Here is a 24,956-nt window from a genome sequence, read left to right on the forward strand (position 1 = left end):
ACCCACACAAGAGACAGAGACAGAGAGCCTCATACACTCGTATTTTTATAAATACCAGACCACTTAACAAGCAACAGATTCTTGTAGGTAAACAAGTGAATTAGTTTTTTTTCTCAGTTTTTTTTAAATGAGCCAAAGAAACACATCAATGCATTTGCACAGGAATCATAATCAATGAATTACACTTTCAAACAGAAAACAAGATTGTCATCAAGCAGCTTAAATAAAGTTCACCCAAAAATGAAAATGTGCAAAGACTCTCATTCTGACGGCACCCATTCACTGCAGAGCATCCATTGCTGAGACACTGATGCAGAGACACATTTCTACAAACCTGACGAACAAACACACTCATCCTGATCTCTGATTTTAATTTTTGAGTGAACTATTTCAGTAAACATCATCACTGCTTGACTACGCTGATGCAGCATTCACACAGAGCCACAGCTACAAGATTTGTGTGGTTTTAAATCAGACTACAAAGCAGTATTTGAATCAATCGCGTCTATAACACGTCCATAACGACACAACATAGGCATGCTTTTAAAAAACACTTAACAAACAGATGCCATTTTTAAGTTAAAGGTGCAAACAACATTTTTTATACTCAAGATTTAAACTAAAAAAAGTGGACAGTACTTGCAATATATTTGTTTGAAATGGTGTTCACCCTCATAAGTCTTCCAACACTTTGAGTTGAGGAAAAGTGAAACAAAAATGACATGGTGCAACTTTAAAAGGATTTAGTTTGCATTACAAGACTTCCATATAAAGTGGAGATGTGGGGTCTAGTTCAGATCTAAAGCTTAAAATAAATTACCAGCTTGTTCTTTAACTACAATTCAAATGTCCATCATCATCATCATCATCATCATCTGAAAAGGTGAAACCAACTTGAGCCACATTAACAAACAAACATAAAAGATTCACCTGTACTTCAGCATAAAGCATTCAGAAAGTATTCAGACCTGATATTTCATGTTTTTCTTTTTAATAAATTTAGACATTTCTAAAATTTTTAATAAGAAAAAAACAATTCAAACAATTGTAGCATAAACCTGCAACATAAAACTGAAAAAAGTGAAGGAGTCTGAATACTTTCTGAATGCACTGTATATAAAAGACCTATTATATCAGTCTTTCATATTTATTTTGAACCTCAGCAACTTTAGCTCATCATATATTATCATAAATCACGTCCCTTGTTTCTATTAGAGTGTGTTAATTTGATTTCATCTGAACACTGAATTATTATTGACCCAATGCTCCTGAGAAAAAGACACAGACACGTTTCAGCTGCATAATAAAGCCGTTCTGCTGCATGGAATCGCATTAAAATACAGTCTGTGGGTTTGGTTTACACTTCAGTGAGTACTGGGGGGTTAAAAATAGCTGGATGTGCAAACGCAGTGGTTTCTTAAATTCATAATTCATCCTAAACACATCATTAACATTTGGTTGCATCTTTGCTTCCTAAACGTGATCTTGCATTCACTGTAGTGCAAAAGCAACATCTGATGATTTTATTAATGAGCCAAAAATATATCCTGCAGTGATGCTGTACATTAAAGATATTAGCAAACAAATTCAACACAAACTTTCCTCAAGTCTCCTCAAACCAGGTTCCAGAGTTCCATCCAAAAACGCATGAAGGAATGAGAAGCGATCTGATTGGTTCAGGGGCATGTCAATCAAGCTGGTTTGGTTGGAGCTCATGCCAGCCTGCCGTCTCCACCTGCGGCCTGCTGCACATCTCACTCCAGTGCTGGCTTCCCGCCTCTGAACCTCCACAGCCAATCAGAACACGACCCAGAATGCAACTCTTTGTGTACAGCCGTCCCTGTCAAAGAGAGTGATGTCATTACTGTAAAACATTAAGACACAATGACATGTGATATGCGGTCAAATCAATTTATTCAGACACCTTCAACATTTCTCACATTATATCACAGTTTATTCTCTACAATTTAGAAAACGGTAATAAAATATGAGAAGAGCTCAGAGTTAAACTGCGTCAGAACAAATTGATCTTGATGATGTCAGATAACTTTGATAGAAAGGTATGTAATGAATTTGGTTGAATAGCTGTCAGCTGTTAAATTTAAGAACACAATTAGATAAAACCAATTTAGCTCAACTAATTACCAAGCAATGCTTCATTTAGTTCAGTCTGTGGTGGAAAAACATCACATTAGCAATTAAAGAAAAACACTTCAGCAAAATTACTTTTTGGTCCCAAATTATCATTTTTACTGGTAGTCCACTGTATGAAGAATGTTTGGGTGTAATGCGTCACAGTTTGCTATCCTCACTTACATAAATGAACTACAGTGTCCTGCACCCACTACTAAAAAAATATCAAAAGTTATATCTGGTGAATGGTTTGTGGTTCGGCGGTGTGTCTGAATGGTTTGTGGTTCGGCGGGGTGTCTGAATGGTTTGTGGTTCGGCGGTGTGTCTGAATGGTTTTTGGGTCGGCGGTGTGTCTGAATGGTTTTTGGGTCGGCGGTGTGTCTGAATGGTTTGTGGTTGGGCGGTGTGTCTGAATGGTTTGTGGTTGGGCGGTGTGTCTGAATGGTTTGTGGTTGGGCGGTGTGTCTGAATGGTTTGTGGTTCGGCGGTGTCTGAATGGTTTGTGGTTGGGCGGTGTGTCTGAATGGTTTGTGGTTCGGCGGTGTGTCTGAATGGTTTGTGGTTCGGCGGTGTGTCTGAATGGTTTGTGGTTCGGCGGTGTGTCTGAATGGTTTGTGGTTGGGCGGTGTGTCTGAATGGTTTGTGGTTCGGCGGTGTGTCTGAATGGTTTGTGGTTGGGCGGTGTGTCTGAATGGTTTGTGGTTCGGCGGTGTCTGAATGGTTTGTGGTTGGGCGGTGTGTCTGAATGGTTTGTGGTTCGGCGGTGTGTCTGAATGGTTTGTGGTTCGGCGGTGTGTCTGAATGGTTTGTGGTTGGGCGGTGTGTCTGAATGGTTTGTGGTTCGGCGGTGTGTCTGAATGGTTTGTGGTTCGGCGGTGTGTCTGAATGGTTTGTGGTTCGGCGGGGTGTCTGAATGGTTTGTGGTTGGGCGGGGTGTCTGAATGGTTTGTGGTTCGGCGGGGTGTCTGAATGGTTTGTGGTTCGGCGGTGTGTCTGAATGGTTTGTGGTTGGGCGGTGTGTCTGAATGGTTTGTGGTTCGGCGGTGTGTCTGAATGGTTTGTGGTTCGGCGGGGTGTCTGAATGGTTTGTGGTTGGGCGGTGTGTCTGAATGGTTTGTGGTTCGGCGGTGTGTCTGAATGGTTTGTGGTTCAGCGGTGTGTCTGAATGGTTTGTGGTTCGGCGGTGTGTCTGAATGGTTTGTGGTTCGGCGGGGTGTCTGAATGGTTTTTGGTTCGGCGGTGTGTCTGAATGGTTTGTGGTTGGGCGGTGTGTCTGAATGGTTTGTGGTTGGGCGGTGTGTCTGAATGGTTTGTGGTTCGGCGGTGTGTCTGAATGGTTTGTGGTTCGGCGGTGTGTCTGAATGGTTTGTGGTTCGGCGGGGTGTCTGAATGGTTTGTGGTTCGGCGGTGTGTCTGAATGGTTTGTGGTTCGGCGGTGTGTCTGAATGGTTTGTGGTTGGGCGGTGTGTCTGAATGGTTTGTGGTTCGGCGGTGTCTGAATGGTTTGTGGTTGGGCGGTGTGTCTGAATGGTTTTTGGTTCGGCGGGGTGTCTGAATGGTTTGTGGTTCGGCGGGGTGTCTGAATGGTTTGTGGTTCGGCGGTGTGTCTGAATGGTTTGTGGTTCGGCGGTGTGTCTGAATGGTTTGTGGTTCGGCGGGGTGTCTGAATGGTTTGTGGTTCGGCGGTGTGTCTGAATGGTTTGTGGTTCGGCGGTGTGTCTGAATGGTTTGTGGTTGGGCGGGGTGTCTGAATGGTTTGTGGTTCAGCGGTGTGTCTGAATGGTTTGTGGTTCGGCGGGGTGTCTGAATGGTTTGTGGTTCGGCGGTGTGTCTGAATGGTGAGACTCTTCTGACCTGCATCACGATGATCTCCAGGAGCAGTGGAAGTTGGCTGATGTCGCCAGGAGGCAGATCGAACAGAAAGGGTGCGTTCCAAACCGCGTTCGCTCCACTGGCGCCCTTCGTCTCCTTCGTTCTGATGACTTCACCGTCCTGACGCAGGTTGATGACGACATAGTGATCTACAGAAACAGACTAGCAAATAAACTAATGATCTACACTACCAGACAAACGCTCTCTGAACAGTGAGATATCTAATGTTTGGTAAAGAAGTCTCTTTTGCTCATTAAGCCTGCATTTATTCGATCCAAAGTACAGAAAGAACAGTAATAGTGAAATATTTTACTATTTAAAATGTTTTCTATTTGACTATTTGTTAATCTGTAATGTATTTCTGTGATCTGCAGCTGTATTTTCAGCATCATTACTCCGGTCTTCAGTGTCACATGATCTTCAGAAATCATAATAATATACTGATTTACTGATCAACAAACATTTCTGATTATTAATCATCATCATCATCATCATCAGTATTTAAAACAGTTGAGTACATTTTTTTCAGGATTCTTTGATGAATAGAAAGATCCAAAGATCATCATTTATCTGAAATAAAACGTTTTGTAACATTATACACTATACCTGTTACGGGGTGAACAAGACGTGAGATGTGCGGAGCTTTATTCCAAGACGTGATCAAAAGCACAGTCAGGGTCAGAACATCAGCAAACAGGTATAACACAGGCAAGACAAAGAGATGTCCAAGAGTAAGTGTGGGTCTTTGAGCGGCGAACAATATCCAGAGGGCTTGAGAACAGGGGTAATCCAATAACATGAACAATAGTCCAAACGAGGTACAAACAGAGTCCGAACGGCAAGGCAAAGGATTAATCCAAGATACACAGGCGAGAATTCAAGACTAGACTAGAAACTATGACTGGAAATGGCTCCGTAATGTGCCATCACTTGGACAGCAATAAACGCAGAAAATACTCTGCGATCTGATTGAGGAAGTCCATGGCTTAAGTAAGGCATGTGATGGGAATCAGCTGTGTGTGTGTTGTCAGTGCATTGGATGATGGGAATTGTAGTCCAGGGGTGACGTGCAACAGTTAGTGTGGTGCAAGAGTCAATGTGGTGAGGAAGTTCATAGGCCGGATTCCTGACAATACCATTCAAAAGCTTGGAGTCAGTATCATTTTTTTATACTTGGGGGGGGGGGGGGGGGGGGTTATAGAAATTAATTATTTTATTTAGCAAGGATGTTTTAAATTGATCAAAAGTGATGATAAAGACATTTATAATTTCTATTTCAGATAAATGCTGTTCTTCTGAACTTTCTATTCATCAAAGAAACCTGAAAAAAAATCTACTCAGCTGTTTTCAACATAATAATAATAATAATACATGTTTTTTAAGCAGCAAATCAGAATATTATAATGATTTCTGAAGTATCATGTGCCTGGAGTAATGATGCAAAAAATTCAGCTTTGAAATCACAGGAATAAATTACAGTTTAAAATATATTCAAATAGAAAGCAGTTATTTTAAATAGTGAAGTATTCCACAATATTGCTGTTTTTGCTGTACTTTGGATCAAATAAATGCCGGCTTGATGAGCAGAAGAGACTTCTTTAAAAATCTTACTGTTCGGAAACTTTTGGCTGGCAGTGTATCTGATCAGTGTTGGGGGGTAACGCATTACAGGTAACAAGTTACGTAATCAAATTACTTTTTCAAGTAGCCTATCTAGTAACTTTCAAACAGTTTTCCATGTCTTGACTGATGGCTCTCCTGTCCTCATGTAAAGAGAGATCAGGAGTAAAGCGCAGAGGTGAACATTATTACTGTACTGTACGCCCTCTACTGTACGCCCTCTACTGTACGCCCTCTACTGTACAGACCTTCATCCTGAGGCCTATTTATTTAACTTTTGCTGTTTTTTCTCATAATAATGACATGTCATAAAATCGATGTTTTTCCCGTTATAGAAGATATTATATATTGTCACCAATATACGTGTCACTGTAGTAACGCATTACTCTCCATAAGAAGTAACTAAGTAACACAATTAATTACTTTTTAAGGGAGTAACACAATATTGTAATGCATTACTTTTAAAAGTAACTTTCCCCAACACTGTGTCTGTACACAGCAAATTGCTTTTATCCAAGTGACTTACAAAAGAAAAAAAGCAAGAAATGCACTCATCCAGACAGACAGACAGACCTGGAGCGCCAGGCATCCTGGTGAGTTTGGGCAGGTTCTCAGCTTTCCTCACCATCAGCTTCATACGATGCGCCAGCGTCTGATACTGCAGCAGAATCAGGATCTGACCCAGAAACTGCACCGGACAACCAGAATCCCCCACTGCATCCTGGGAACTCTGACTCTGAACCCACACAAAAGACAAATAGTGATGAATTATACTTACGACAGGATTTGTACTTTGTCTGGAGGAGATGTGAGGGGTCTAGACACGGATCTTTCCAGATCATGAATGTGTCTGTTAATGTTTCTAGCACTTTCCTCAAATAACATTTCCTCGTAATCGCATTAGACTCTCAGAGGAAGCACAAACATCTGAACATTATCATCAAACACACGCTCAATCAAACCAGCATCTACTGGAATGAGACGCACTCGTTATCGTTATCTAACGACTATTCATTATGCTGACAAAACTTCAGTGCCTGCCTGCCGAACGAAACTTTGTATTGTTAAAAAATAATTGTATGAATTGTAACTGTACAATGGTAATATAATTGTTTGAAATTTTCAAAAGCTGAAATGAGTGCATTATTTTATCTATTAATTAGAATATGTACTCAATATGTAAAAGTGGAATAATAAAGCAAAGCCTAGTGATTAATCGGTGAAATAATCAGTGATTAGTTGATTAATCGCTGTAATAATCGCTAGATTAATTGATTAAATAATCATTTGTTGCAGCCCTACAATCAATCAATCTGAATATCTGTTTATCAGAATATCTATCTATACAACCACCGGACAAGGCCTACACAGATTGAGACAACAAACTCTACAAATCACCCAAGTCTTAGCCTAGTTCAACAACTCAGACTTATAAGCTTTAAACTACCCTTCAAACTATTGCAGTTTCTTGTCACTCCCACATTCCCATCCTCTGCTGTGTGATGCATCTCTGCTGTGTTTCTGATCAGCCCTGGCTCGTGTCCACCTCTGCAGGGCACAGCGCTCTGGCTCCAGGCCACAGTAACGCACCACTTGTTGGCACGCTAGTCACGCGGTCGTACAATCCCACTGCAACAGTGTGCTGTAGAGTTTGTGTTCTGATGACAGCCGACAGAAACCCTTCCAGATCTCTCACCTGAGAAGCTCAGTGATTATCAGCATTCCTGTAGTTTAGCAGAGTGCGACTGGGTTTGATTGCCAGGGAATGCATGAACTGTTAAAAGGCACACCTTCAATGCAATGTTAGTCGATTTGGATAAAAGTGTCTTACTGTAATCTACTGACATCATATGTTATGTGACTGTCAATGGAAGTTCCCCAGGGCATCATCCTCTCGACTTACAGCAAAACTGCATCATTTGCAGGATTCAGCAGTGATCAAATACAAACTATGAGGTCAAATAACACCTTTGGTTCTTCTTAACCAGCTGACTCATACTGAAATCCAATCAGAAGCTTTAGATATATAGCTATGCGAAAGAGGATTTTGGGCCAATGACATGTGATTGCAGTGGGACTACTGTGCATATTTGTCTGATTAAAGGCTGGAATACACTTTTGTCCAGTTTGCAGTCTGGATGCACCAGTTATAGCTGCCAAAAGTCAGTTAGTTTGCAGACTTTGGGCAATCAGAGTTGAAGGATTTAGCAGAAAATCTCAGTGTATGATGGGCACAGACTCTGATTTTTTAACTTCAGACTGATTGCACTAAGACAGAGAATTCATGCATGTTTTTGTTTTTGCATTTGTGCATTTCAGAACACTGTTTTCATTTGTCATGCATCTCCTTGCAACGATGTGTACATTTCTTGTGTTCTCAGAACGACTTGAGAAGTCTGTTAGTGTTTGGTCCTCAAGGACGGAACACCCTACATGATTAATGTTTTCACCACTGAATTAAAAATAAAAAGATAATTGCAACAATTTCTCTCAAAATTATGACTTTTTTTCGCTTCACAATTCCAACTTTTTTCTAAGAATTCTTGGATATAAACTCAGAGAATGTCAAGATATAGACTCACAATTCAGATTATTTCTTTTCGCAGTTGCAGGTTTATATCTTGCAATTCTGACCTTTTTCTAGCAGTTCTGACTTTTTTCTCAGAATTGAGATATAAACTCACAAGTCAGAATTCGGAGTTTATATCGCAAAGATAACTGCGACTTTATATCACGCAAAAAGTCAGAATTGCGAATTTGTATCATGCAACTCTTAAGATAAAAAATCTGATCACTTGCTGACTTGAGTTAAAGCAACTACAGTCAACTGTAAATCTGTGCACAAGTCAAGTGGTGTATTCCAGCCTTCAATCGGTGTACGATTCCCAGTTTCTCTCTGTAACCATTTACAAAGTTGGCAGGTGCACAATGTATAATCTCCTTCAATACCTTCCTCAGCCTCCTCCTCGCAGGGTTGAGCTGCCGATTGAAGGTGACAGTGCAATCGGGTTCCCAATGGATTTCAGCACATGGAAGTTCGAGTTCGCCCAAAGCCGTCTCTCTCAGACCTGAGAAATCCCTGCTGGACACGGTCAGTCTGAGGGTACAGGACTGGAGCTCCTCTGCTGACCTCACCTGCAGCTGGAACACCTGCGCCGGAGCCTCTGGACCGAGGCTGTGTCTGCGCTTAGGGCCGCCCAGAATCGGTGCAAGGCAGATCGGAGGCAGACAAACCTTCACTGTAGTCCCACTTAGTTTCCTAGAGCCTCGGTAGAGACCCAGAACGGTGACGGTGAGCTTGCCCTCTGCTGGTGAGAACAGAAGGCTGAAGCGAAGGGAAGGTGTGGCTTTGAGAGAGCCAGAGCTGTAATATCGGCCGCTGTCGGCATTAAGCCTGCTGCTTTCTGAAACATTATTACTGCTTTTACGTGACTTCCCAGCCAGGCTGAGTTTAGGAATGGTCGGGAGCGATGAACGACTACGGACAGGTTTAGAGGGTTTGTAGGGAACGGCTGGGGAGCTGAGCCGCCGTAGATTGAATCGAGTCTTCAGAGGATGCGATGGTAAAGAAAGATCGTCTTCAGACGCCGTCGAGCTGATGTTAAATGAGGGATAATCCAGAACGTCTCCGTCCAGCTCTTCGTACTGCTGTTTAATTAGCAGAGTGTTGATGGAAGGGGAGGGGCTTAGAGTCACCGTCACATGATCTGCAGGTAGAGGGGGTAAGGAAAGCCCCGCCTTCTTGTCATCTGTGGGGCGGGACTTCTGATGCCAACAGCAGACGATGCAGCCAATCACCAGGCAGAAACAGAGAACGGCCAGGCCAACAGCCAATAAGATTTGGAGATGCGCTAGTAAAATAAACAGACACTTATAATTAATATAAAGACAAAATAAATGCATTCCCTGGGTTAAATGCATGAACTGATAAATTATTGCATTTCAATGCAACGCAAGTTGATTCTTTGGATTAAAGCGTCTGCCAAATGCATAAATAATAATAATTTCTGAAGCCTCAGTTGAATATGTTTCATGGCACGTGTCTGAATATACTGCAATCAGTAATTTTAATGACTCATGGCAGCTTGGTCGTGCCGCCCACCTCTAGAGGATCAATGTGAAATATTCTGCTGTAGTGCACCAAGAAATCTCCCTGTGAAAACTATTAAACACTCAGACTGGTGATAACTGAAGGTGTGTTTACTGCGCTTCTTTCTGCCCGAATGCACAGTTCAGAATGACCTTTCTGCATATAACTCCATCTAGTCAATAACAGTCAACGATGTCTCCTACTGGCTGTCTTTCTAGTATATTTAGTAAAATGTCAAAAGGCAATATTTGTGAACAATTTCCAAAAAAATTATTTTTAAACATCTTGCAGATCTTTAAATAATTGCTTTAAGGTGCTGCTTTTGTCTTAGTAGCATAGTATGGTATTGCATAGTATAAAAACAAATGCATGACATAGCCTCATGATTATCATTGAACCAAACAAGAATTGCATGCAAAACAATCAATAAAACATCTAAACTAGATGCACAAAGACAGACAGCTATTTTTCTTACCTTCAAGTTCCAGCTTCATATTCCCAGAGACTAACTCCTCCAGCCAGCAGCTAAATCTGACTAACTAGTGCTGTCTGGTCCGCAGTCATGCTCTCTAAACTCCGCTCACGAGCCCTGCGCGTTCACAGATTCTGACGCGAACGCGCGCCGTGCACGCGCCCCGCAGCGAGCGGAGAAATCAATTCGGTTCGTGATGCGAGGCGATTCGAATTAGTGAAGCGATGCACTTAAAACGGCGAGATTATAAACAGAAGCGCCAGATTTATGTCATTTCCTCATGATCTAGAGGACAAAAATGAATAAATCTCTCAAATCCCGAGTGGCTATGCAGGTAGATTTTAGCACCCAAACATCTGAAACCCGACTAAAAACTGAAACCTTGTTTAAGACCAAACTGAGAGACGAGCATTTGTTAGCAGGAAATCTATCCTAAATCTCAGGGTGGGGCAAGTTGTCACATTTCCAGGTTTTCCAAAGGGACAAAAACAATATTTATTTGCCAATATGATTGATAATCATTTTTGTGTTGATAATTGCTGAAATGTATTAAATAGAAGATAATATACGTATATGTTCCACGTGGAAGACTATTTTACTTGAGCTATTCTTCTAAAGGATGCCATGCTATTAAATGAACTAGGCAACTTGTAATAGTGTAGAAACTGTAACACTATCTCTGTGAAGGGTCTTCCAGACATGAATCAAACAGTCTCTGATAACTCATGCCATCTCCTCCGAGAGATGTTTATATGGACACACAAGTATAAATACAGCAGGTTCATCACAGTATAGCACACTTTCATGGAGTTCCAGTAAGTCTGCACATAATATTCCTGCTGAACACAACATTAATATCCAGATGGGCCATAAAGAGTCTGATCTCACCCAAACTGAGGAGGGCTCAGATCTCTGCCAGCGAAGCCAAGCCCAGCATTAAAGCCAACTAAACACTGCATTTGCAACTCAGTGTTTACTTCCATAATGTGACGCATTTCTGAAATACAGTTATGATTTTACCCAACCTGGAACATCAGTTTTGATTTAATAAACAACTTGATTATATTGCACAAATGATGCAGTAACATCTCAAAAGAACACCTGGCTTTTCATAAAAATGTATTCTATTAGATAATCTAAATATTTTTCCATGTGAGTTTGTTTGAATTCTTTTTTAATTCCCATTTTTTTCTCCCATGTCACAATTCACACCCCGTTAGTCTGTTGTATAATCTAATTATTAAAAGCCAGTTATCATCATCATTCAGGAAGTGACATCATCTTTGTGTCACTCTAAATCCATTCCATATTGTTTGATGAAATTACAGAAATCATGACAATTTCAACATATCAAAAGAACAAAGTTGTAAATATGAAAATGACATTGTTGTATAAGCTGACTGGCTTTATGAATGTCCTGTACATTTTCTTGTGTCCTTGTGTAAACAATTGTTATAATTAATAAAGATGAGTGTCTGAGCTTGACCAGAGCAGATCTCTGAAACTCTATTATAAGCTTTTATCCAATTACTTCCTTAATTCACAAAACAACATATTCATTTTTAAAAGTTAGTGAGTTGAAAGGGTTCTGCAGAAGAGGAATGTGTTTCTGAGCGAGTTCCTTCCAGGTGTTTGCTGATGAGAAGAAGAAACGCCTCGCTTCATAAACCGCCTAGATCTTGAGCACAGACCAAATCTAACATTCAGAGATTTATTTACATTTAATATACAATTAATTTCTCTATACCATGAGCAGAAAAACCACAATCTGACTGAAACTGTTAATGAATTATCATAACTGTTAGCTGTTTATAGTCGCTAAGAAATGTATCATCTTTAATGTAAAATATGTATCACATTCAGTTTTGTTGCAAAGACTCAGGTGTGTGGGTTTCAGTGAAATGGCTTTAAATTGGTTCTATAATTATTTATCAGACAGAACTCAGTGTGTCTCAGTTGAAAATTATAGTTCATCAGAGCTAAAAAGTATCAAAGGTGTCCCACAGGGATCCATTTTAGCACCTATTTTATTTTCAATATATATTAATGATTTGCAATATGGGATAACCCCAGCTAAAATTCATTTCTATGCTGATTACACTTATTTATACAGTAGCACATTCCTTGGACCAAGCAATATATATTTTGCAAGAATCTTTTAGGACATTGCAACTTTCATTGTCAAATTTAAAATTGGTATAAAATCTTTAAAAAAAACTAAATATATGCTTTTTACCAGACATGGAATTAAATTGGATCACTCTATTTTAACTCTAGAGGGGGAGAGTATAGAAAGAGTCAATTGTTACAAATATTTGGGTATATGGCTGGACGAAAAGCTGGGTTTTCAGGTACATATTGAAAATCTACTAAAAAAATCTTAGGCCAAAACTGGGTTTTTTGTATTGTTTAAAGAAATGTTTTCCCTTTGAAGCACAGAAGAGATTCATACAAAGTTGTTTTCTCTCAGTGCTGGATTATGGTGATGTGATTTACAGGTGCATCTCAAAAAATTAGAATATCGTGAAAAAGTTCTCTTTGTTTTGGTAACATTTCAAAAAGTGAAACTTTCATATTTTCTAGATTCATTACATGTAAAGTAAAACATTTCAAAAGTTTTTTTGTTTTAATTTTGATTAGAGCTCACAGCTCATGAAAGTCAAAAATCCAGTATCTCAAAATATTAGAATATTTCCTAAAATCAATCAAAAAAAGGATTTGCAAAACCCGAAAAGTTCAAGCTCTTTAAAGTATGTTCATTTCTGCACTCAATCCTTGGCCGGGGCTCCTTTAGCACAAACTCCAGCATCAGTGAGGAACGGCATGGAAGCGATCAGCCTGTGGCTCTGCTGAGGCTCTATTGAGTCTTCAGATCGTCTGGATTGTTGGATCCACTGTTGCTCATCTTTCTCTTGAAAATATCCCATAGATTCCATACGGGGTTCAGGTCAGGCATGTTGGCTGGCCAATCAAGCACAGTAATATCATGGTCAGCAAAGCACTTGGAAGTGGTTTTGGCAGTGTGTGCAGGTGCTAAAGTCCTGCTGGAAAAGGAAATCAGCATCTCCATAAAGCTTGTCAGCAGATGGAAGCATAAAGTGCTCTAAAATCTCCTGGTAGACGGCTGCATTGACTCTGGACTTGATAAAACACAATGGGCCAACACCAGACTGACTCCAGCTTCAGTCCACTCCTTCTGAAGCTCTCACAAGTGTTTGAATCAGCTTTGCTTGACAGTATTCTCAAGCTTGCGGTCATCCCTCTTGCTTGTGCACCTTTTCCTTCCCAATTTCTTCCTTCCAGTCAACTTTGCATTTAATATGCTTTGATACAGCACTCTGTGAACAGCCACAGCTTTCAGTAATGACCCTCTGTGACTTACCCTCTTTGTGGAGGGCGTCAATGTTCATCTTCTGGATCATTGCCAAGTCAGCAGTCTTCCTTTATTATGATTTCAGAGCAAGAGATACCCGGAATTTATACTGTAGAGATGGTCATTAATTGAAACTCAAATTCTAATATTTTGAGATACTGGATTTTTGACTTTCATGAGCTGTAAGCTCTAATCATCAAAATTAAAACAAAAAAACTTTTGAAATGTTTCACTTTACATGCAATGAATCTAAAATATATGAAAGTTTCCCTTTTTGAAATAAGTTACCAAAAAAAAAAGAAAAAATAACTTTTTCACGATATTCAAATTGTTTTAGATGCACCTGTATACAATGCTGCATTACGATTCGTGACTTGTGCTTAAGAAGTTAGGATTTTGTGTGTGTGTGTGTGTGTGTGTGTGTGTGTGTGTGTGTGAGTTTTATGTGTATGTAAATTGTTTTGTGTGAAACTTTTTGTGCTGCCATTTTGGCCAGGACTCCCTGGAAGAAGAGATTTTATATCTCAATGGGACTATCCTGGTAAAAAATAAAGAAAAAAACATATGTATTACATCGGCGTCAAATGCAGCTCGTCCAATCAGATGTTACAGTATAAAATCTGTTTTATAATCCTGTTCAGACCCACAATCCTGCTGATGCTGTCATACTGTAAACAGAAGACAATACTCGAAGCACATGTGTTACGTCTGTTTATTTATGCATGTATAAGGTTTATAGGCTAATACATGGATTTAAAGAATGCGCTTCATATAATAAGAAACCAGAGAGAAGCACTCAGTCAGTCCATCAGAAGCTCATGCCACAGTGAGAGATGCTGCAGAACCAGCCGATCCGATTCAGATGAGTATTAGTACGAGAGACAGCTGTGTGATATGATGTTATCAGACCTGCTGCTAATGCTGACCGTCGATCAAGTCGTCTCGGTCGATGAGGGTTATTGCACTGCTGTGATTAGCGGATCCCTGAACACTAGCCTACAGAGCAGGGCCTAAGATGCGCTTTAGTACGTGTGAACAATGACGAGGGGGTTTGTGAGTGATTTCTTGTTAAGCAACAGCTGGATTTTCTCATTCAGTCTCCGTCACCTTCGGATCCAGCAGCGCCGGTAATATGTGGTCACCGTATAAATAAATGAAACGCGTCTCCCTAAGCGGCAGGTGCACGTCTAAGGAGCGGTTTGGATTATAGTGTGCATATATGAACCTCTAATCTCACACGGTCCATCTAAATGACATCAAGTCCAGCCGTGAGTTTGCAGAGAGCAGGCCGAGCTCCTGTGTTCAGACTCCTGCTCCACTGAGAGAGAGAGAGAGAGAGAGAGAGAGAGAGAGAGAGAGAGAGAGAGAGAGAGAGAGAGAGGCGTTCCCTCAGCAGAAGTGTCTATCAGTCCTCACGCAAAGGGCTTTAGCTCCGCCCATAGTTGCATGTCAAACATGCGCCAATCACCCGGTCACCATGGTGACGACCTGTCGCTGATCCTCATAGAGAGGAGTAGAAGAAGATGTAGGTGGCGGCTGAGCGTACGGAGGAGGCGGAGATCTCGGACACTTCGTGATCATCAAACTTGAACCAGCGCTGCTTGACAGGGTTCTTACAGTAAGCAGTGTAGTGACCGCCGTCCATCCCACCGTAATGATTCTGCAGACGAGACCAGACGTCACAGATCGTGTGTGTGTGAGTGAGTGTGTGTGTGTGTGTGTGTGTGGTCTCATACTCACAGACACAGCGTACAGGTTGTACTTCTTCAGGTTGTGTTTGGGTCCGATGACGTACTGTGAAAGGTCCAGATTATCCAGAGGGAAATCCACCAGCGTCTGCAGCTTCTCCCTCCACCGGCCGTCGTATTTAAACCTTACAAACACACACACACACACCTTTCACAAGCTGCTTTACGAGATATCAGAGCTCTGCACTGGAGTGCTGCAGACGTCACTCACCGCTTCAAGTGTACGAGTAAAATGGGCGGAACCTTCCAGATCTGCATCTTCTTGATGGCGTCTCGGTGCGTCTTACAGTGGCGGCAGTAGAAGCGGTTGCTGTCGGTCAAACGCTCCTCTTTAGAGAAGAGCTTCAGACATTCCTGTACAAACACACAGCTCCGATTAAAGCCCTTCACACCACAGACCATCACTATCACTGTCAAGCCTTCATAATACAACTGTGACAGCTATCAAAATGACTGAAAATCTAAATTCGAATTTTATACTTAAATATGATCAATTTTCAAATTATATTCCAATTTAAAAGACATAATTTCAGTTAGAGGAAAAAAAAGCCTTTTGGCTTCTCTCCTGAGGCCACAAGAGGGCGCATTGAGCAAAATATTACTAATGCACGTTTCTTCACAAGCAATAAAATAACACAAATATATTTGAAAAAAGTGCATGATTAAAATAACGTTTATAAACCATATAGAATTAAGTTACAAATTAGTTTTTTTTGACAGCCCTACTCCACACCATTGGGAAAAAGGCTGCACTTACACTGCATGGTTCAAGAGACATTCTGGGGACACCCAAGGCCAACATTACATCTTGTAAAAACGGGCATAATATGTGCCCTTTAAAAACGTTTCTATATGATTTCCATGTCAATAAATTAAACTCAATGTACTATTCAAATTGATTTGTGATGTCATATGCTATTTTTGGCTTGTTTCTCCAAGTGCAGTGTAAAATGCACACATCAGATACGGGCCACTTATAAAAGAAATGTAAGCACGTCGTCCAAAATAATCGGATAGTCACAAAATCTGAATTGATCATCAAGACCTGCAGACGTGTGAGTGTGTACGTGTGAGTGCGTAAGCTTGTGCATGCGCATGAGTGCGTGTGTGTGTGTGTGTGTGTGTGTGTACATGTGCGTGTGAGTGCACGCGCGTGTGTGAGTGTGTGTGTGTGTGTATGTGTGTGTGTGTGTGTGTGTGTGTACATGTGCGTGTGAGTGCACGCGCGTGTGTGAGTGTGTGTGTGTATGTGTGTGTGTGTGTGTGTGTGAGTGTACATGTGCGTGTGAGTGCAAGCGCGTGTGAGTGTGTGCGTGTGAGCTTGTGCATGCGCGTGCGTGCGTGCGTGTGTGTGTCTGAGTGTGTGTGTGTGTACATGTGAGTGCACGCGCGTGTGTGAGTGTGTGTACATGTGTGTGTGTGCGCGTGTGAGCTTGTGCATGCGCGTGCGTGTGTGTGTGCGTCTGAGTGTGTGTGTGTGAGCGTGTGCATGCGCGTGCGTGTGAGTGCGCATGTGTGTGTGTACGTGTGAGTGTGTGAGCGTGTGCATGTGCATGCGTGTGAGTGCGTGTGTCTGAGTGTGTGTGTGTGTGTGTGTGTGTACATGTGCGTGTGAGTGCACGCGAGTGTGTGTACATGTGTGTGTGTGTGCGCGTGTGAGCTTGTGCATGCGCGTGCGTGTGTGTGTGTCTGAGTGTGTGTGTGTGTGTGTGTGTGAGCGTGGTCATGCGCGTGCGTGTGAGTGCGCGTGTGTGTGTGTACGTGTGAGTGTGTGAGCGTGTGAGCTTGTGCATGCGCGTGCGTGTGTGTGTGTCTGAGTGTGTGTGTGTGTGTGTGTGTGTGAGCGTGTGCATGCGTGTGCGTGTGAGTGCACGTGTGTGTGTGTGTGTGTGTGTGTGTGTGTGTGTGAGACCTGTAGAGAGCACTTGCTGCTGGATGACATCTCCAGAGTCAGGTACATGAAGGTCTCGAAGGTGCGGGACTTGTGCTGGCAGCTCATGCACTGGACCGTGGATTTGAACTGACCCTGGAACAGAGCCACGATGATGGACTCGTTCAGGAGCTTGTGTTTGGACCAGGCCAGCTCTGCAGCGCTCACGTCGTCCAGATGATCGATGTCCTCCTCCTTATACCCGCGCCGCTTATCCGCCTGACAGAGAACGAGAGAATGTGTCTTTATCTTGAGGCGCATGGCTCTGAAGAACAGGCTCTCAGTGCTGTACCTTATTGAGGTCCTCGTGCAGGCCGTCCATGAGGAACAGCAGCAGCTCCTGAGAGTCCTGGTGCTCGTAGCTGGAGAAGCGGTTGTTGATTTTACAGATGGTGCCTTTAAAATCCTGCGGGCTGATCATTTTGTACTGTCCTGACCACAGCGCCTTCATGATGACGCTGAACTCCTCAGCCACCTCGCCCTTATGACCCAGAATATTGGCCCTGTGAGAAACACACACACACACACACTCAGACTCACTCTGATCACACTGAACGTGATCGTTTAATTAGTGGCATCTGACGGATTACCGGTTGATGTCGTCCTGATAGATGTTCTTGTTGAAATAGTCGGCCATGGCGACCGTGTTACACAGGCACTGCAGGATGGAGTTCATGTAGCAGGTGTTGCCGAGGTTACGGAGGCCCGTTAGCAACGGCCCCTGACCTCCGAACACCGGGTTCAGGTTCCGGATCTTAGCCGCAGACGGCCGAGCGATCTCCACCTTAGTGTAAGCAGCAGCGGTCAGCGGCCTGAGACACAAACACACATCAGCACACCTGTGAAGATCTCGTGTGTGTGTGTGTGTAGTGTGTGTGTGTGTGTGTGTGTATGTATATGTACTTGTTCTCTCTGTTGAAGGTGGGCACGGCGGCAGGTTTTCTGTTGCTCTCTGCGCTCAGCTCTTGGCTGATGTCTGGAGAGGAGTAGGAGCGTTTGAGTTTGGACTGCTCTCTCTCACGCTCCTTCTCTCTCTTGCGCTCTTGCTCCTTCTCTTTCTCCGTCTCGGCGGCCGGCGGCGGCTTGGCTTTAGCAGCGCTGGGCTGGATCTGCGGCGTGTGGACCTCCGGAGGGTACAGGTGCACGCGGTTGGTGGGAGAGTGGTAATATCTGTAGGTGCCCGTCACCGTGTCCAGAAACTACAGAGACGAGCGTTAGACACACCAGCCAACAACAACAACTCTACACAATAGAGCTCGGCGTTCTTCATTTATTTATTTTTTTTAACTAGTCAAATTTAAAATGTAACTAACTAGAGGATTAATAAAGAAAAAGTTACTTGAATCATGTTGTAAAGAAAATCCTATTCCGAGTGCTCTACACATGAAGCTGTAAATGTTCAACAAGTCACTTGTTAAATATCTTTGCAGTAAAGATGCATGAACTGCAACTACATCTTGTACAAACTTGTCTTATACATATTATATGTTCAGAAATAATACGAGGAAAATGCTTAAAAACAAATCTCAAACGTCAAGGTAGTTCAGAATGACTGAAGTATAACAGCAGTAGACTATTATTAACTATAAATGTTCTGTAAAACAACAGCAGCTTTCAGTCTGTCTCCGTGATGCAAACATGAAATACCAGACACGCAGTAGTTAGTTTTTATTCCGTTATGTTTTCTGTGTAAACATGGAGTGTTTGACTGTTGCGCTGGGGTCTCTTGTCTGAAACAGCTTTATAAAAACCCTGCGCTCAAGTTAAAGAAGTTCACTCTCATCTTCTCGCATGCGTTTCCTCTTCCACCGCCGCATCTCATCTTTATCAACACAAGCTGATTCAGCTGCTCGTGATAAGAGTGTCACTCATGAGCAGCTAATCAGTCTTCTCTCTTTATTGTTATCATTGGCATATTGTCAAAGTGTCTAATTCTAACATTTGCTAATATTTCTATTAAAAAAAAATCACGATTTCTCAATTTCTAAAAAATTAAATCGTGGCAAAACATTAAATTCGAATGAATCGATAAAATCTGATAAATGTCCCAGGTCTGCTCCACAAGGAACACCTGCTGCTGCTCTTACCTTCATCCAGCCGTCTGGCAGCCCTGGGACGGATCGACCCATCTCCTCACTGTGTGCTCGCGTCAGAGACTCCCTCTGGAACACACACACACACACACGTGTGATGTTATTACGCAATACAAGGTGTGTGTGATGTGTATCATCTGTAATTATGGTTTTAACAATGTCAGTATCGAGTATGTCAGTGTCTTTGCAAAAACCCAACAAAAACGTGCCTAGCGCACATCTTTAGTGTGTGATGTGGCCTGTTAATGCCGGTAGAATCCCCTGATATTCAACATTTTATATACAGAATACAGCTTTTTTTCTAGTGCTGTTTTCCTGAATATCAGCATGTCATATTGATTTTATAAATAATACGTTAATCATTTTTCAGTTACATTGTAGGCACAATAGTCAAGTCAAGTCAGCTTTATTTATAGTGCTTTTAACAATACAGATTGTGTCAAAGCACGTAACAGAATCAGAGGATAGAGTGTCAGTAATGTATAATAATAAGATTAAACACTCAATTTTCAGTTTAAGGCATTTCATTATTGAGTTCAGAGATATCATTGTCTAGCTCAGTTTAGTTTAAATAGTATCTGCTAAATCAAATTGACGATAATCGCTAGAAATGAAGTGTCCTCAACTGAGCAAGCCAGAGGAGACAGCGGCAATAATGTCTGCTTTTGTTTTATTTTTGTGTGAGTGAGTGTGTGTGGGTCAGTGCGTGTGTGTGAGCGTGTGCATGTGCGAGTGAGTGCACGCGTGTGTGTGGGTCAGTGCGTGTGTGTGAGCGTGTGCATGTGCGAGTGAGTGCACGCGTGTGCGTGGGTCAGTGCGTGTGTGTGAGCGTGTGCATGTGCGAGTGAGTGCACGCGTGTGTGTGGGTCAGTTTGTGCGTGTGTGTGGGTCAATGTGACTGTGTGTGCACGTGTGTGTGAGTGTGTGTGTGCGCGTGAGCAAGTGTGTGTGAGTATGCGTGAGCGAGTGTGTGCGAGTGTATGTGTGTGCGTGAGCGAGTGTGTGTGCGCGCGTTTAAGCGAGTGCGTGTGTGTGCGTGTGAGCAGGTGTGTGCGTGAGCGAGTGTGTGAGTGTGTGTGCGTGTGTGTGAGTGCGTGAGCGAGTGTGTGCGAGTGTATGTGTGTGCGTGAGCGAGTGTGTGTGTGTGTGAGCGAGTGTGTGTGAGCGAGTGTGTGTGAGCATGAGTGTGCGTGAGCATGAGTGTGTGCGCGTGAGCGTGTGTGTGTGTGTGTTGTCTCTCACAGCGCTGAATGGTGCAGGTGAATCCAGAGACATGCTCTTCATGGCAGCATCCAGCGGTACGTCCTTCTGCGCTCTCCTGTTCTTCTGGTCTCTGGCGTCTCTCTGCTCCTCTTCTTCTGCTGTCTGTCTCTCCAGCTTCTTCCTCTCCTGCTGCTTCTCCTCCTCCTTCTTCCTCTCGCTCTGCTCTCGCTGGTGTCTCTCGGCCGTCTCTCTCTCCTCCAGGGCTCGTTTGCGCTGCTCCTGCTCTTTGCGGGCTTTCTCCATCAGACTGAGTGTCTCGGCCTGGATCTCCCTGCGCTCCTCTTCGCTCAGAGCTCTGGACGGGTCCTGTGGGGGTTTGCCGGAGTGGTCGGGCACCACAGGGCCGTTGTGTGCTGCGGGGCCGTCGCTATCCGAGGGCTCCTCGCTGAGCTTTGCGCTTGCTGCCGGTTTGACAGCTGGTTTTTTGGAGCGGTCGATCTGCGTTCAGAGAAAGCGTTAGTACGTGTGTGTGTGTGTGTGTGTGTGTGAGTGTGTGTGGGGAGGTGTGTGTGTGTGTGTGAGTGTGTGCATGTGTGTGGAGGTGTGTGTGAGTGAGTGTGGAGGTGTGTGTGTGTGTGTGTGAGTGTGGAGGTGTGTGTGTGTGTGTGTGTGTGGGGAGGTGTGTGTGTGTGTGTGTGTGTGTGTGTGGAGGTGTGTGTGTGTGTGGAGTAGTGCAGTCAAAATGGCTGAAAAACTAAATTCGAAATTTGTACTTAATTATCAATATTTGAATTTAAAAGGCATAATTCAAAATCACGTCATTATTTCTCTCTCAGATTGTTTTCAGATTTCAGACTCCGCCAAAGAAAAAGCATTAAATATAAATCTTGCTCTCTCGGCTGCTCCTATCAGCAGAAACATTCCCTTCATATTATTGATACTAAAATTAATATAGCAAAACTCTTGCTTATTTCAAATCCAATTATTATTCGACTGTATGAAATGCAAGTGCATATATTACGTGACTCTCACAAGCACATTTGAGCTTACTGTATCTCATCTATATGTGCGCTGATCAGTTGTAAAAAGTAGAAATTATATCTGAATTTATGAATGATTCACTCACCTGTCGATCTCTTAATTCTCTGAAAAGATCAGGATGAGCAAGAGACTAATGCTTAGTTTGATGTGTTGCCTGCTGTGGTGATTTATAGCAACGCTTGCATACAGGTGCAGTGAGCTCAGTTCCTTCACCTTTGTCATCGGTTTTGTATGCAGAGTAATGCCATATTTCACTTCTACTGTTCTCTTTATTTATTGATTTTGGGTGCATTGATAGAGTTTCATCTGTTTGATCCATCGTGTTGTTCTGTTGTCACATTTACCTAAAGGTGCATTTTGCAACAGCAGCGTATGAAATACCAGATTGAGCAAAATTATGATATCGTACCGTTTGAAATATAATAAATACCGGTATTTTTTCCAGTATCCCCATGCACACCTAACATTCAAATGTGGATTTTTATTTTAAATTCGACGAATATTCGATATTTGTTTAGTTTTTTTTGACAGCTCTAGAGTGGATCGCTGAGCGCCTCTGCTCCACTGTCAAATAAAAATGTGAATTTTGAATATTTGTTTAATTTTAAATAAAAATCCACATTTGAATGCAAAAATTGTTGCATATGAATGTTAGGTGTGTCAGGCAGCTTTATCAGTGACGAGATGTGATGATGATGATGATGATGATGTCACTGAAGGCACTGGATGCGGCGCTGCTGCGTCATTCATTAGAACATCAATGCAGAGAAGATCTTGTTTACGTTACCGACTTTCTGGCAGTTTTTTGTCAGTCATGAGTAACACAGGTATATTTGTAGCAATAGCCAACAATACATTGTATGGATCACAATTATACATTTCTCTTTTATGACAAAAATCATTAGGATATTAAGATCATGTTCCATGAAGATATTTAGTAAATTTCCTACCGTAAATATATCAAAACTTCATTTTTGATTAGTAATATGCATTGCTAAGAACTTCATTTGAACAACTTTAAAGGAGATTTTTAGATTTTTTTTGCTCCCTCAGATTCCAGATTTTCTAATAGTTGTATCTCAGACAAATATTGTCCGATCATAACAAACCATACATCAATGGAAATATTATTATTCAGATGATGCATAAATCTCAATTTCAAAAAATTTACCCTTACTGGTTTTGTGGTCCAGGGTCACATTAATTAATTATTTGGCTTATAAACATTATGCACTTTTTTCACAGGTAGTTATGTTATTTTATTGCTTTGAAGAATGTGCATTAGTAATATTTTGCTCGATGCGCCTCTTGTGGCCTCAGGAGAGAAGCCAAAATACCCCCCCTCAACTGAAATTATTTATTTAAAATTGGAATAGTATTTGAATATAGCTAATATTTAAGAACAAAATATGAATTTAGTTTTCCAGCCATTCTGACAGCCCTGTAGCTGACCTGTGGAGTGTGTCGGGGCGAGGCGGCGGCGTCTGTTTTAGCGGGTTGTGTGAGCGGTGCAGGCGGCTCTGGGGCCGGCTCCGGATCCACGGTTCTGCCGTTGAGCTGCGCTGCTGCAGGCTCCTCACACACACTCACGGGTTTGGGCTCCTCCAGCGACGGGTACGAGAAGTTCACTGAAATCACAGCAACAACTTCACTGCATTCACTGAGATTAAGAACATTCCCACCGAGAGTGAGAACTATTAGACACACACACACACACACACACACACACGAACGCTCTGGTTATTCTGAGCGCTGCGGTTTTGTCGTCTGTTGCTTTAAATGCTGAGCTCTTTAACGTCTGCTGGATTCTGATTGGCTGTCAATGTTTTTATGGCTCATCAGATGGAAAATATTGTTCTGAAAGTGATTCCAATGATATTGTTCCTCTGTGTCGATATATTTCTGGTGTGATTTCATTATGCTCATAGAGTTAGTGATTATTAAAACTTTATAGTTATCATTATAGTTAGTCTTTAGTGTTAATGTGTGTGTTCTGTCATCATTTACTCTTCCTCAAGTTGTTCCAAACATGTATGAGTTTCTTGTCTTGAACACAAAACATATTTTGATCAGTGTTGGTAACCGAACTATTGACTTCCACAGTATGAGAAAAAAATAATAATACAGGTCACTGGGGACCAGAAACTGTTTGGTTACCCACATTCTTCAAAATATCTTCATTTTTATGTGAACTATCCTTCTAACACTCAACATCAGCATATTCAGCTCAATGTATTTATTTATTTTTTGCCATACCAGCATCTATGGCTCCTATTCATAACCCTCTTTTATCACTAATAACAGTCCATTCCTCTCCTCATTTGCTTTGATACAAGAAACTGAATTCACAAATCCATTCTTTTGAATTCTCACAGCAAAGCCAGAAAAGTTCAAATTTGTTCGACTTGATAATTCGATCCAAAACAAAACATTTTCCTTTTGCAGCGCTTGTGCATTTTTAGATGATCAATGTTGATCATGTCAATCACAAATTCTAACCACAAAACATTTTGTTGGTGCAAATTTTAACTCTTTGCCCGCCAGCATTTAAAAAATATAATAAAATTGCCAGCATTTTTGATTTTCACTAAAATTTCGTGGCTCCCCAAATATTTTGTTGTATGAATATTTGAAAATGCAATACATCAAAATAAAGATCAGAGCCTCTACTTCTAATCAAAAAAATGCTTCAAGCATTTTTTTTTTAACCAACACTTGAATGAAAGTAAGCTTCATTAAAAAAAACAACATTATGAGCAAAAAGCTGAGAAAATCACGTATTTACTTATATGCCGTTTATTGTTGATGATTGCAATATTTTCATATGCATGTATTGGAGATCGCTGGTTTCTGCGTCTTCCTAGACTGTGTTTTTGACAGAGTGATTCTAGACCAGGCTGTCCAAACTCGGTCCTGGAGGCCGGTGTCCTGCAGAGTTTAGCTCCAACTTGCCTCAACACACCTGCCTGGAAGTTTCTAGTACGCCTAGTAAGAGCTCGATGAGCTGGTTCAGGTGTGCCTGATTGGGGTTGGAGCTAAGCTCTGCAGGACACCGGCCCTCCAGGACCGAGTTTGGACAGCCCTGGTCTAGACTCATTCAGGAGGTGCGTAATAGCGCCCCTTGTAGCGTATAACATTGAAAACACACAAACCCAGAAAATTCTGTTTTTGGTGGGGAAAGAGTTGATATCCGCAATGGGATATTAGGATGTATCAGTGCATGATAAATCATATGATGTGTGTATGCTGTGAGACTCACGCTGGGGCAGGGTGCTGGCCGCCTGCTGTCGGGGGGGTTTGACTTTAGCGTTGCTGGTGTACATCGGATAAAAGAGCAGCCAGTTATCATATCCTCCATCCAGCACCAGAGGCTCACTGCGC

At 42.1% G+C, this 24,956-nt stretch overlaps 2 protein-coding genes across 3 annotated transcripts in view; both read right to left on the minus strand.

The window, feature by feature from the left end:
• Positions 1-352: 352 nt before the first annotated feature.
• LOC306888714 (uncharacterized protein) lies at positions 353-10,209 on the minus strand (the record flags this gene model as incomplete). The annotated part of the gene is made up of 5 exons (XM_079447125.1): positions 353-1,840; positions 3,988-4,154; positions 6,199-6,361; positions 8,575-9,476; positions 10,191-10,209. 5 exons carry the CDS (start codon positions 10,207-10,209, stop codon positions 1,688-1,690), a joined length of 1,404 nt encoding a protein of 467 aa, XP_079303251.1. The 3' UTR covers positions 353-1,687.
• Positions 10,210-14,251: 4,042 nt separating this feature from the next.
• The window catches only part of LOC306888583 (ubiquitin carboxyl-terminal hydrolase 8-like), a 21,110-nt gene continuing 10,405 nt past the window's right edge, over positions 14,252-24,956 (minus strand). For both annotated transcript variants that reach the window (XM_079447004.1, XM_079447005.1), the window contains exons 9-19: positions 24,835-24,956; positions 23,028-23,203; positions 20,574-21,032; positions 19,326-19,400; positions 18,142-18,437; positions 17,829-18,050; positions 17,531-17,741; positions 17,221-17,457; positions 15,520-15,662; positions 15,301-15,433; positions 14,252-15,220 (exon numbers count right to left, since the gene is read on the minus strand). The exon at positions 24,835-24,956 is cut by the window's right edge and continues 20 nt beyond it. In XM_079447004.1, coding sequence (XP_079303130.1) covers positions 15,062-15,220; positions 15,301-15,433; positions 15,520-15,662; positions 17,221-17,457; positions 17,531-17,741; positions 17,829-18,050; positions 18,142-18,437; positions 19,326-19,400; positions 20,574-21,032; positions 23,028-23,203; positions 24,835-24,956 — 2,233 coding nt within the window. In that variant the 3' untranslated portion in view covers positions 14,252-15,061. The remainder of the gene's footprint in view (positions 15,221-15,300; positions 15,434-15,519; positions 15,663-17,220; positions 17,458-17,530; positions 17,742-17,828; positions 18,051-18,141; positions 18,438-19,325; positions 19,401-20,573; positions 21,033-23,027; positions 23,204-24,834) is intronic.

This window comes from Barbus barbus (assembly GCF_936440315.1).
Source record: "Barbus barbus genome assembly, chromosome: 22".
NCBI classification, from domain to species: domain Eukaryota; kingdom Metazoa; phylum Chordata; class Actinopteri; order Cypriniformes; family Cyprinidae; genus Barbus; species Barbus barbus.